The 14,301-nt window shown below is 36.6% G+C and overlaps 1 protein-coding gene across 1 annotated transcript in view; it reads left to right on the top strand.

The window, feature by feature from the left end:
• The window catches only part of EYS (EGF-like photoreceptor maintenance factor), a 765,120-nt gene that overhangs the window by 59,564 nt on the left and 691,255 nt on the right, over positions 1-14,301 (top strand). The window contains exon 8 of the mRNA XM_087882471.1: positions 10,875-11,128. Within this exon, the coding sequence (XP_087738597.1) occupies positions 10,875-11,128 (254 nt within the window). The remainder of the gene's footprint in view (positions 1-10,874; positions 11,129-14,301) is intronic.

Genomic DNA, 14,301 nt, shown 5'->3' with positions numbered 1-14,301 from the left:
GTTCAATAGTATTAATGTCCGATATGCAGTGCAGGTTCCAGACAGATGAGCTGTATTCGAGAATTGGTCTAGCAAATGTTTTGTATGTTCTGGTTAGCAGTGTGATATTACCGGAGAAGAAGCTACACAAGATTAAGTTTACAACTCTTAATGCCTTTTTGGCAATGTTGTTACAGTGGGCTTTGGCACTTAGATCATTAGATATGAGTACTCCAAGGTTCTTGACAGAGTGTGGGTCATCTACAAGGTCATGTCCACTCAGCTTGTATTTTGTGTTCTGATTCCTTTTGTCAATGTGTAAGACAGAGCATTTGTTGGTTGAGATTTGGAGTTATCAATTGTTCAACCATTCCAACACAAAGTCAAGGTCTTTTTGAAGGATAGCAGCATTGTTGGTGGTGTTAAATATTTTTACATCATTGGCGAAGAGAATGCAGTTGCTTATAATATGATCACAAAGGTCATTTATGTATAGTATGAAGAGTATTGGTCCTAGAATGCTGCCTTGGGGTACACTGCTATTAACAGGTGCAGGATTTGATAGGGTGTTCCCTATTTTGACCACTTGTTGTCTGTTTGACAGGAACACCCTATCCAATTATGTAGGGGTCCGGAGATACCATAGGATTTTAGTTTTAGAAGTAGTTTGTCAGTACCACTGAATCAAAGGCTTTACAGAAGTCTATGTAAATTGCGTCTATTGCTTTGCCCTGATCAATATTTGTAGTCCATATGTTTTTGCAGTGTAGAAGTTGTAGATTAAAAGGACTTTTTTTTTCTGAAACCAAATTGTTTATTAGAGAGGAGGTTGTTTGTTTCTAGGTGGAGGGTAATGGATTGGTTAATGACTGATTCCATGATTTTGCACATGACGCAACATAAAGAGATTGGTCTGTAATTTTCAACTAGGCTGGGGTCTCCCTTTTTGAAGAGAGGGATGACTGTGGCTAGTGACCATAGTTTGGGTAGGGAGCTGGTCCTGAAAGATTTTTCAAAGATTATGCTTAGGGGTTCTGCTATACCAGTGGAAAGCTTTTTTAAGAAATATGCATATAGTCCATCAGGTCCTCACTTGCCTCTCCCTGGAAGGCAAAACACAAACAACCCAATAAAGACAGAGAAAGCTCAGCATCAGTAGCACACTTTAATTTGTTCAAAATCACAGCTTGGCTATTTGACAGACATTGGTGCTGGTGTTTGTGTTAAATGATGCTTTTGTGTCAGAAGGCTAGCTGCTTTATTTTAATTATGGATTAGCACAAGGATGAGGGAAGAGCAGACAACTGTGAATATCGCCTGATTAGTGTGTGGCTAAGGCAGGAGCAGAGGTATGTCAAAGAACTCGTCCTACGTGTAACAATTATCGATCAGACAGGTAGTTTAAATCTCTTTTTTTTTACCCCCTCACTTAAAAATCTGAAGAGAGAGAAAAAGAATGAAGACCACTTTTGCCTCCTCAACATACCTCAAAGGTATGTTGACCTTTTGCGAAGATCAACATACAAAAGAGAACATGCTTTGTATATGCTACTGTGGAGAACAGATAATTTTGCTCTTGTTTCTGATACATTTTATCTGATCGAACAAATAAAACACAAATCTGAACAAAACACAAGCATGTCTGAGAAAAATTCCAAACTTTCCATAATTTGGCAGGGAAGGCTATATTCCCTTTTGTGCTAACCCCAGGGGTTCAGTGTGATTCAGTCATGGAAAGCAACCCCAAAACCAAAGTGCTTACACAGCCAGGAGATACACTATTTGTGCGACAGCACAAAGAGATCAGTTTCAACTGAATGAAAACAAGGTCGATCATTTGTGTCGGATCAATAGCTGTTGGACCTTAGGATATGCTCTTTGACAAACTTCTACTCTGGCACAGACTACACACAAACTAAATTGTGTTCATAGCCACAAGATACTTTTATTCATCATTCTGGACTTCATCCTTAAAATCAACCCTCTGGCATCCTGACACAAATGTTCAGGTAAATGTCGGCCAAATTCTTTAGCTATGTCATCCAAGCTGTGATTTTTGACCTAAAAAAAAACCACAAAAAACTATGCATGCCAAGAATAGCAAAACTCAGCGATAGTTATGGTACAGTTCTCTCACATATCCCTTTCACCCTTGTATGTTTTCCACAAGTCATCACTCTGAAAGCAATGAAATGTGCGTGGATTTAGAATGGTATTTATGTTGGATCAGCAGTAGAGTTATGACATTGTCTTTTGGTCTATAGGAAGTCCATGCCAATGCTGGTTCTAGGTTCCTTTGCTAGCCATGCTGACATGATTCTCTTGTTTTCTGTCTTTAGTCGCTATAGCTCCAGATGAGATTGAGAGACAGACAGGCAGGCAGGCAAGCAGTAGAGCCGAGATTCTGGCAGAATAAGAGAATGGATGGTGCCAGGACAAAGGATCAGAACTAAATTTGAAACATTTACCTTTAAATGCCATTAATTAAACTACAGCTAATAAAACTCTTCCCATATATTAAAAGATTCATTTTTTCACTATGTTAGATTAAAAAATTATATTGAAGGATTCATTTTCTTCACTGTTAGATTGAAACATTTAGTGAAAAAGTTACAGAGGCACTTAACTGCTACACCTGAGGTTTTTGAGACTGGCATATAATTCTAAGTAGAATTATATGCCAGTCTCAAAAACCTCAGTAGAGGTTTTGTCAGTAGAGTAGAGGTATGAATGAGGATAATACAGTAGCAGTATGAGCGCTACTAAATTAGGGTTCTGCAGAAATCTACTTGATTTTTATTATACTTACTAAAATGTTTACACAGTGCTCCGCTATTTGAACTGATAAAAAATAATGAGAATAAAAACAACTGGTTGCATTCTTTAATGCAAATTTTGGTATTAATAACTATTTCCATCTTTATATGTAAGAATAAATACATAAAATAATTAATTTTTTTGTTCTTCCTCACATTTCCTGTACTTTTATTTGGTGATGGGCATGCCCAACTTTAAGATATATATGATTTGGAATCTTGGGAAAAATACAAACTTTTAAAATCTAAATATTGTTATATACAATGGCTATGCTATGGAAGATTTGCCATATGACAACCTTTTCCTTCTACTAGTGGCAACTACTTTTAAGAAGATTCAAATGTTTGCCTGAAAAGTGTGGAAATTATATGGGAATTGAGGCAATCATTTATGCACTAACAATTTAATCCTATTCAAAATTATAACAAAATAATTAATTTTCTAAAAATGTTAAACCATGCCACACCTCTCAGAAATTCTGTTAGAACGTGGAGTTCAGTGTAGCAAAATAAATGTAAAATTCCAACTTCTATTGCAACTCAGCAATCAGAGATATTGACATTCGATTGGTATTGTATGTCAAGCTGTTACATAATCAAATGCAGATTGCTTATATTCAATGCTGTCAATTGCCAAATTCCCCAGTTTATCAGCTGTCTAACACTATATCACAACTGCTGTCTGAAATGGACGGTGTCAATATGATGCTCGGTCAGATACCTGTCAACAAACGTTCATTCGTACATGCTAGATAATAATAATTAATACAGATCAGCTGTCAAATGTTACTAGCTTTGTGCCAGATATGACTACTGTTGCATATCAACTGTCAGAGAGCATCAAACATCCTTTAGAACTGCAAACTCTTCAGATATCAAATTCCAGTTCTGAATACAAAATTTGACTAAAATGTTATCTCTAGAGAGTATTTAATCATTTCTATTTGCAACTGGGAATTAGAGTATGTTTGCCTCTCCTCTAAAGGTTTCTTAAAGCTTCTTAAAGGTCACAGATATCAGCTCTCTCCCAATATTAACTGAGTATGCAGTATGTATTATTTATTTAATAGAGGGATCTTATCCTTCTTCAAGGTGGGCCTGTCTGATGTTATAATAAAACTCTGTGAGCTAGACTCACTGGGTAAGATTGACCGCTCCAAAGCTAACCAGTTAATTCTATATTCATGTAAGCATTTGAATCCAAGCCACCTCCCCAATTTTCACTATACCATGTTCCCTCTCTGTTTATTATGAAAAACAGAAGAAATATGCTGTAACTTTTGCTTTTGTAAAGGTTTAGCAAAATATGTAAACAACCTAATTCCCAAAGATTGTCTTTTAAAACCCCAGCTCTCAGAGACATCTTTTGGAAATTGCTTAGAATTTAGGTTTCAACTTTTTGCAAAGTTAAATAGCAAATTAACCCCATCTCAAAGCTTTTAATATCACATTTAGTATACTGCGGCTCGAAAGATTTAGGACATTAATGCAAGGTCATGTTCATTAGAGAACAACATGATTATTTCCCTGAGAAGAGCAGGCATGTAATCACTCCTTATGCATCTTTTACACAGAGTTAAGATTGCTTGGCATCATTCAAAGTAGTATTTAATAGAAGAAACTCTTCCTCTCGAAGCTGTGGAAGCAATGCATTTCGCACCAAAAAGAGAGAGAAAAAGTATGCGTAGTAAGGTATTGGCAAAGATGTCTCCATACCAGTTTGTTTATTGGAAAATATGAAGACCATAGTTAACAAATCTGGATTAATATTTATTTAAACTCAGAGTTGCCAATCCAGACAGAGAAATATGCAACAGAATGGGGATGCTTTTAACTGAAGCTGCACTAAATTATGCCTGTCTAGAAATTAATCCTCTTCTTTATTTATTTTATGCAGTGTAGGTATTGCCCAATCCAAATGAACTCAGATGGTCTTACTATATAAAAAAGAAATTGCATCAAATAGGATAGGGAAAAAACCTATTAAACATAAGACAAGATGGCAGATCCAAATAACAGCAACAACACAGTAATATACTCTACGAGCGGGTTCAACTAGCTCAGAGTCTGAGAAAACAGCCAAACCTTTAAGGCTCTTCAGGATGACATCAGGTTGGTGAGTTAGGCAGATTTCAGTAGGAACCTCATTCCAAAAGGCAGGTGCTACAATAAAGAGAACACAATTCAGGTGTCCTGATGGCATGGCACTGCTTGATTGAAGGAATCTGGAGCATATTAATTCTGTCAGATTGAACCCGCTGAGTAGACACCACAGGAGCTACAGTAGATGGTCCCTCAAGTCTCCATGCTCATGTGAGCTTACTGAGGCATGCCCATCATTGCCGTATCACTGCACTATGGATCAATTGAAGCTTCTGAATGCTTTTCAAGGGCAGCCCCATGTAGAGCATATTGCATTAGGTTAAGCCATGAAGTGACTACTATCCCCCATTCTGTTGCATATATACCTGTTTGAATGTGCAAACCTGGGTTTAAATAAATATTAATCAAGATTTGCTAACTGTGGCCTTCATATTTTCTAATAAACAAACTGGTACTGAGACAACCTTGACAATGCGTACTACGTGCATACCTTTTTCTCTCCCTTTTTGGTGCTAAATCTGGCCCTTTGGCTGTCCTTATCTGGCCCATGATGTCAGTGGTGCTGGAGGAGTGGGGGCAGCAAGAGGCAGAGTGGCATTGGTGGAAGAGAGGAATCATCAGGGGTGGGTGCTTCAGTGGGGCAGCAGGGCAGTGGCAGTGAGGGGGACGGGGCAGCAGTGGCCCTCCACAACAATGTCAGTTTCTCATGTGGCCCCTTAGAAAAATCAATTGCCCACCCCTGGATTAGAGCATGAGTGCTGTCTGAAGTCCCTCTCAATCAAGCAAACAGCACAGTTGGCGAACCAGATGAAGTTGTGAAAGAACCTTGCTGACTACAGTTGCTTCTGGCTCATTGAAAAATGCTTGGTGCATATCCAATAATACGCCAAGTATGTTGTGTGTAGAGACTTCGATTGCAGAGCTCCAAGTGTCATATTTTGCTCTCTATTCTCATAAATAGGGGTAATCTAGGTAGATGGTGGTTCTATTGCCATCATTATCTGAACTGGGAACCAATTTCTGAATCTGTTGGCATCCAATGAGCATAGCTTCTATCTATATCTGTATTTTTGTCTCTGTCTCTCATTATCTATCTATCATCTATCTATCATCTATCTATCATCTATCTATCTATCTATGTATCTATCTATGTATCTATCTATCTATCTATCTATCTATCTATCATCTATCTATCCAAAGGAGGTTACAGTCCACTTAAAATTTAGAAAGAGCAAATTGTTGTATTTAGTGACTGCTTCATGTCACCTAATGATATGCCCCAGCATAAACCATGGCTTACAAATACCAAGTTGTTTACATATTGCAGTAAGCCAAACCAACTGAACCACATCAGCATGAATCATAGTGTGTAACCCAAACCATTGAATAAGAGAGAAGTTTGAGAAATGAGGTAAACCTTATTTACCCCAGGAATTCTGCTTATTGGCTTCCTTGGAGAGTAAAAAGAGAGAGTTACAACCATGAGTCCTTGGAGTCATTTCCCAGTTAAAAATAACTGGGAGAAAAAAGAGTATAATTTGAAATCTGATTGGAACATTGTTAGAAGAGGTATCATGAAAGGCCAAATTAGGAATATTGTGGGAAGGAAATGCTGCACTGAAGGCTATTCTTGAAACCTTTGTAACGTAATACTTGGCTTTACAAAAATTAGATAAATTGTTGATAGATGGAACACTCTAAAAAAAGTTTATTTTCATATCATCTCTTATGAATTCATTACCAGGAATAAAATCAAATCCTATTACTGAGATTAAAAGTATTATCTGTTTGTATTATCAAATAGTAACTTGGAAGGGTTTTTTTTTTAGTACTATTAGATTACAGATTATAAACAGTAGATGTTAATTGCAAGTGGGAACACATATATCAGCTATTTTTAATCACATGTGGTATGGAGAACCTACTGTTTATCATGCTTTCTCCTAATTATGTTTTACATACAAGAAATAATTAGCAGTTAGTGCATATTTGACAAAGCAGTCATCTATATTTAACAGATTGGCTGAGCAAATGTTCCATAATTAAGGGGATACACAGAGCTCTTTCTTTGAAAGTAATATTGTAAACCGAAGGGCCTAACCAAGCTAATGAAAAGAGGGCAATGGACCTTTTTGTATTAAGCTGAAAGATTTCCAATTATTATAATAACTCTGGGGAAAGCAGAGGCATCCTTTTCTAGTATTAGTCTGACTTTCCTCCAGATTTCTGTAAACATTGATGAATTTAGAAATATGATAGTTATAGCAGCACACAAAAAAAACGCCATTGCATTTTCCCTAAGTGGGAATTGCCACTCACAGTAAGCAAAGCACTGCTAACCTCATATAAATTCAATGAGGATTTTAAGGGCAGAGTTGATAAGTATTTTTTTTTTAACTTCAGTTCAATTGCATTGAGACTGTTAAGAAAAATCCCTGCAGTTTTTTTGGCAAGGATTTTCAGAAATGGTTTGCCCTGGCTTCCTTCCCAGGATGGAAAGGAGCTGACTGACCTAGGCAGGAATAGAACTCACAGTTTCCTAGTTTCTAGTCTGATACCTTAAAAGCACCACACCATACCAGTCTTAGTATGTCTTAGTATGGATCAAATTAAATCAAATTAAAGACTTCAGATATTTTGTAATATTGGCAATAGAACAATACAGTATTTCAAAAGGTGTGGTTCTCTGCTTTTTGTGAGAGATATAAATATTCAGCTAGGAAAAAGGTTTACTCTGTGCTTGCTGTCAAAGATAGAGAAGTCCCTCATGGGATATGCCTTCTTCAAAGCATGATTTAAATAAATCATGTATTCTTGCTATAGTTTAATTTACTAGCTCAGGATTGAAACACATTTTCTCAGTTGAGGACCATTTTGATTCATGGTAATGTATAGAAAACCACCTGCTGGATATGGCCAGAGTCAAGAGGTTACAATTGCAATTGGGAATGGGTTTGCCATCACTATGTGATGATGTTACGTGACCACATCGCTTAGTGACAGCAATCCATGCAGTCCTGGTTGCCATTGTAACTCCAGGATGGAACAGGTTGCTAAGCACAAAGAGGTGGGAGTCTCCGGTAAGGAAGGAGCACAGAAGGATGGGAGGGTGGGCAGGTGGGCTCTATGGAGAACAGACAGGCCAACAAGAGCAGTGCCTGGACTCTGGGAAGCACAGGTAAACAGAGCTATGGATTAAGAAATCCCTTATTTCCTTTCCTTTCCTTTCCTTTCCTTTCCTTTCCTTTCCTTTCCTTTCCTTTCCTTTCCTTTCCTTTCCTTTCCTTTCCTTTCCTTTCCTTCCCTTCCCTTCCCTTCCCTTCCCTTCCCTTCCCTTCCCTTATTTTATTTTATTATTTTATTTTATTTTATTTTATTTTATTTTTTGTTTTATTATTTTCTCTTCTTCCTTTTCTGGGTAAATATCTTGTGTTTTAATAGGTGCAGAGTAGGCAGAAATTCAGCAAGTTTCTTTGTTTGTTTATTCATTCATTCATTCAGTTTATGAGCTGCCCACTCCCAGAACAGCTCTGGATGACTAACAGGGTTAAAAAAAAAAAAAAACATTCACAGTATAAAAGCAAAAATGATTTTGAAAAACACTGTGTTGGGAACAAAACTCAACACTCGTACATTTATATAAGGCTTCTGTGTCATCCTAACCCAGTGTCTGAGAGAATTAGGTCTCCAAGGCCCTCTGAAGGACTACCAAGGTTAGAACTAGCTGAATCTTACAGGGAGCTGCTGTTGTAGAGGGCAGATGCTGCGACGGAGAAGGCACACATTTTGCATCCCAACAGTTGTTGCCACTTAATTGGAGGGACCTGGAACATGCCAACCCTGTCACATTTTATAGGCCATCCTGATGGAATATTCATCATGAGAAAAACTCCTTTTATTCTCCAATAACCTTTCCATCCTCATTTATTGTATGCCTGCAAGACGTGGTTTGTATTTTAAAGGAAGTTGTGGCTAAATAGGATCATATTCCCCCAAGATAAGATTACTAAACTGAAATCTTAATTACTGCTGGAATACTAAACATAACCTGGAAGGATCCCTATTAATAATTTGAAGAATTATTAAGTGATCATGTATCTATAGGAAGGGTATGTATTATATTGAACCAATGTGAGGTTGCAATAAAAATGGTTGAATAGGAGCAGGAAGATCCCAATTCCAATCTCCCTTCTTCTGAGGGACTTTGAGCAAAGCTGTTACTCTCAATCTAACCTTCTTCACAGTTCTGGAGAAAAATCATGTAAAGGAACACTATGTACTATATGCCACCCTGCTGTAAAAAAAAAAAAAAAAAAAAGACAAGACCTTTTTTTTTTCTTTTAATGTCCCCATAATCCCTTGCATTGGGGTAGACTTTGGGTAACTGAATTTTGCTGAGCGTTTACTGGCTGGATGCCCTTCTTGACGCCTATGCAGAGTTCGCAGCAGACAATTACTCATCGTGCCCAGAGTGAGAAATATCTTCTGCTACCAAGGATTGAACTCACAAATATTTCTATGCTGGAAGATTCCCCAGTTACAGTCAATTGGAGAGGGATAGTACTTACACTGAATAATAAACATAAATAATAATAGAATAGAATAAAATAAATAAAGTAATAAAATAAAATAATAAATGAAATGACATCTTTGTAAAACTTACTGAATGTTGCAATGCATGTATTTTGTGTTTCTGATAGAGAAGCTTTAAAGTGGTGATTTACCCCAGGAAGAGATTTGCCTTTTGCTTAGTTTTGAATGTTGCAGCTTTCTTTCATATAGTTCCTCTTCCCACTGGAGTAACTCACAAAAGTGTGTTGTTCAGCATGTAAACTTAAAGAATACTCAGCAATGGCAAAACTAATTTTGTATATACCCAACAGAAATGTAACTAGATTTAGGTAAGAATGGTTTCCATACGTACAACATATCATTCAGAATGGTAAACATAATGATTTGCAGTTTGGCTTCCAAGAGGGCCTAAATGTCTACAAATATTGAAAATTTGCAAATGTATAACAGGGGGAAAGTTAGAAATGTAATATTTTTATTTTAGTTTGTTAATTTTATTCTATTTTCTCCTTTTCCTTTTTCTCTTTTTCTAATTTTAATTCATCTTAAATTTTCTCTTTTCGTCTATTTTTTCTCATGTGTTGTATAGATATAGTTGTACCGTAGCAGTACCATGGTGATTTTAATATTAAGTAGCTTAAGACTGACATCTTAATTTATCTAACAAATACTTTGATGTAAATTACAGAAGATTTCCCCCCCTTAAAGTTATACTTAGGTGTGAATGAAAAAGTCAAATAATTTTAATGCTTGTAATAATGATATTCTAAATTGTAATTAATATTGATGGAATATTTTTTCTCTTTGCTATGTTCAACATTGTAAGTTATTTAAATAATAGGATGTGCATAGTCTTTAATTATATTATATAAACCTCACCAAATTGAAATAAGATTTATATCAACTCAATTAAAAGGAAAACAAAGACAAAGTAGTAGCCTTCAGCTTCAGGAGAAGCTTTTTTTTTTTTTTACTCAAAGCTGTTCTCTGTCCCAAATCTTTCTGAAGAACACAGTTTTGATGGAACTTTGTCCCTACTCGCATTGAAAGTTGGTTTATCCCATTGCAGTCATTTTGATATGGATGCATAAATAATTTTAATTTCTTATAAGAGTAATCAGAGTGTAATAGACAGTTCATCCTAATCAGATTAAACTTTAGTTCAGTTTTCTTCATATAATCTGGCAAACATTTTAGGCCCTAAAAGGGTATAGTTAACCAAGAACAAAGATGGCGAAGGCCTCTTATCTGATTAATCATACTCTTATTTCGATCTTCCTGGAACTATCATCCAGTTGTGAATAAGATGACACTGTTTTGAGAAGAAGCTAGGATGAAGTTCTGGTAACCATTGTAATTTGTCTGTGGAGTTAGATGGCTAATTTCTCATTCTATGTCTTGTAGGTGTTTGTGTCCTGCAGGTTATTCTGGGGCATTCTGTGAACTTGGCTTAGACATGTGCCTTCACCATTGTTGCTCAGACCATGGCTTTTGTGTAGCTAATCAGAATAATTACACCTGCCACTGTGTGCTTGGCTACGAAGGACCATTGTGTGAAGTGGAAGCTAACGAATGTTCAAATTCACCCTGCAAAAATGGGGCCACCTGTTTGGATTTAATTGGCCACTTCTTGTGTCACTGTGCCACCGGCTTCAAAGGCAAGTTTCAGTGCTCACCTTTTCCTTAGCATATTTCCTAGTCCATTTCTTCTTCAATGCGGCTCAAATGATCATTATTTTTAATTAGGCATTTTTCTTAATCCATTGCTGTGTCATTATGCCCCCAATGTTTGTGAAAATGTAATGTCTTAAACACAAAAAAGGAGAAAACTAAAAACTATTTCGATGATGTAATCTTCGAGCTACTTGAAATAATAACTTGATAAAAGAATGTTTAGGCCCTAGAAAACATTCTGCACCGACTAGATAATGCATAGTTATAGAACAACTACACAATGGGCTACTGTTGTGTACTTCAGTGTATGGAGAAGCAAAATAGACATAACAACATAGGTAACCTATTTTACTATAAAGTTATTAGATTTGAGTTGTAATACTGAGTTGAAAAAAAAATATGGGAATCGAAAAATTACTGCATTAGCATTGTATTTGTAAGCATTATAATTACATTATTTATAATGCATTACTTATAAATAGGAATGTGCACTGGTTTGCTGAAATAGAAGCAGGTCATGGAGTCACGGACTTCTTCATAGATCCCCTGATTCAATTCAGTTTGAGAATTGACAAATAAAGAGTTGGCTATGCCTATATATTTCAGTGTATTTTGTAAACTGATGGAAATTATTCCTCAAAAACACTAAAAATGAACAACCTGAACTTAATACTTTATTATTTTATTTTTAAAATACATTTTATTTAATACATATTAATATATAGTTAAAGACTGCATTAGTTGATATACGATTGCATTGTGATGGAATCTTATGTAGGTTGCATATTAAGAAATATGTAGCTGGTACCTTTTTACTGTATAATACACATTTCTATTCAACATTTTGAAAAAAATACAAATACATTATGACTTACCAGCATCGTTATTTTGTTTGTTGCACAATGAGTCAGATGTTTAGTCTGGATTTGGCATTTTTATCCATCTATTGAGTCCTTCCCAAGGACCTTATTATTATTACTATTGATAACAAACAACCTATTATAATTCAAAGGAATAGCACTTTATATTAAAACATTTATATTAATATTTCAGTGACATTAGTTTTATGCTGATGGGTTAGTGAGGATTATCATTCTGAAACATTTTCTAAAAGAGAAAAGAAAAACTACTTTCAAAGATCAGTATCCTATCTCTTTATGAATCTCAAAGAGTAAAATATTTTGAATTGCATTAGAGAATTTATCAGCATTCCAGAGAACTAACAACCTAGCCATTTTTGTCAAATATTAAACAGTTTGCTTTGTGATAAATTGTTCTGCAGATGGTAGCACCTGGTCAACTTTGACTTGATTTGGGACCTAAGCAAGGGTCAGACCTAGTTTTTACATGGATGCCCCCCACTGGCATCCCCTACATGGGGGCAGTGGTGGGTTGCTATCGGTTCTCCCCGGTTCTTGCGAACCGGTAGTGGAAATTTTGAGTAGTTCAGAGAACCAGTAAATACCACCTCTGCCTGGCCCCACCCCCAATCTATTTGCTGCCTCCCAGTCTTCCAGCTGATGGCTAGAAGGAAAAAATCATGGGTCACTTGACAAAGAAGAGAACAAAAAAACCCAAGACATCTTAGCTTTAAATTGAGAAGCCAAGAAGACTCTCAACTGATTGGCTAGAACCAATCTGCGCCTTGGAAACCGCTCGGTGGTGGCAGATTGACAATTGAGGCCAAGCTGCCTGAAAGCGGTTTTCGATGCTCTCGGTGGTGGCAGACTGGCAAAAAACTGTTTAAATTCAAAGGGCCGCTCTACAGCTGATCAGCGGTAAAAGGCAGTGTGGTGGTAAACCAGTGTGTTCCAAAAACAAATAGGTAGACCGGAACGCTCCAAAAACAAATGTGTAGACCGATATGCTCCAAAAACAAATGGGTAGACCAGAACACTCCAAAAACAAATGTGTAGACTGGTATGCTCCATAAACAAATAAGTAAACTGGAATGCTCCAAAAACAAATGTGTAGACCAGTACCTCTGCTAAATCCTAAAGAATTGCTTGTCACATGACCATCAAACCATGCCCACAAAATAAGCCACGCCCACAGAACCGGTATTAAAAAAAATTTAGAACCCACCCCTGGATGGAGGCCCATCAAGAAATCCCAGGGCCCGGGATACACACTGTGGAGATCCAGTAGTCAAATGAAAACAACAATCACAGTAACCACATTGTACTGGTACAATGCAGGTTCTGCCTGTTTTGCACATGCTGTATGGGCTCACACACATTGCAGTACTGCAAGCATCGAATATTGCATATGGATCTGTGCAGGACTTTAGGCTCAAATGGAAAGTCAAAAAACTCCTCTTCCAAAGCAGTGGAAACCCCCTTACCGGCATTATATTATTTATAAGAAGGAGTGTGCACTGAGTAGACACATCTTTTAAGACCCATCTATGTGAGAAGTTTGGTGAGTCAAAGACTTATTCAAGAGAATTCCTGATCAAATAGAGTTTAGGAATTGAAACACAAAGAGTTGACTATATCTCTAACTCAGTCTTTCTTATATACTTGCAGAAACAGCTACTTATTACAGAATCAAATCTTCCAATTTTAGATGAATAATCACCTTGATTTTGCTGCAATTGTTCCAAGTATCATCATTATTATTAATTGCAAAGAGATCTTGTCTTGTCTCAATGGATTTTTTAAAAAATCAGTTAAAGTTTGCCATTTCGTAGGGATTATGTTTGCCAAGTTTCAATTGAATGAGTTCAGGATTTTCTGCTAAAGTAACATTTCTATTTGAAGGCTTTCAAAAAGATAATATGCTTATCTTCCTTTTTAATGGCGAAGGAAATGGCATATAGTGCAAGAAGTGGCCATGCTAAAGAAAGCTGTATTTTTTTCCTTGAAAATAATGGGTTGGGATGGAAGGGGACAGAGAGAGAAAGAGTTTGCTTTCCCTTCCCTCTTTTTGTTTCTTTTGTTTCATCGGAGATGAGTTCTTAGAACAAGAACCTTGAAATGTTCAAAGCGAGCAGGAGCTCAGAATTTATGATGAATAGAAAACAGTTCAAAACCTTTTTTAATGTCCTTTTCAACTGGCAGTAATGTCATAGAATGTGCAGTAAGCCATGGGACAGAGATAGATTTTTATTCCCATGGCAGAGAAGAATAAAGACTTGAATATCCAGCTACAGAGC

The sequence above is a fragment of the Pantherophis guttatus genome, chromosome 1, assembly GCF_059756535.1.
Source record: "Pantherophis guttatus breed Tessera chromosome 1, ASM5975653v1, whole genome shotgun sequence".
Classification (NCBI taxonomy): Eukaryota; Metazoa; Chordata; class Lepidosauria; order Squamata; family Colubridae; genus Pantherophis; species Pantherophis guttatus.
Note: the sequence above shows the minus strand (reverse complement) of the source record. Positions and strands in the feature narration are given on the sequence as shown.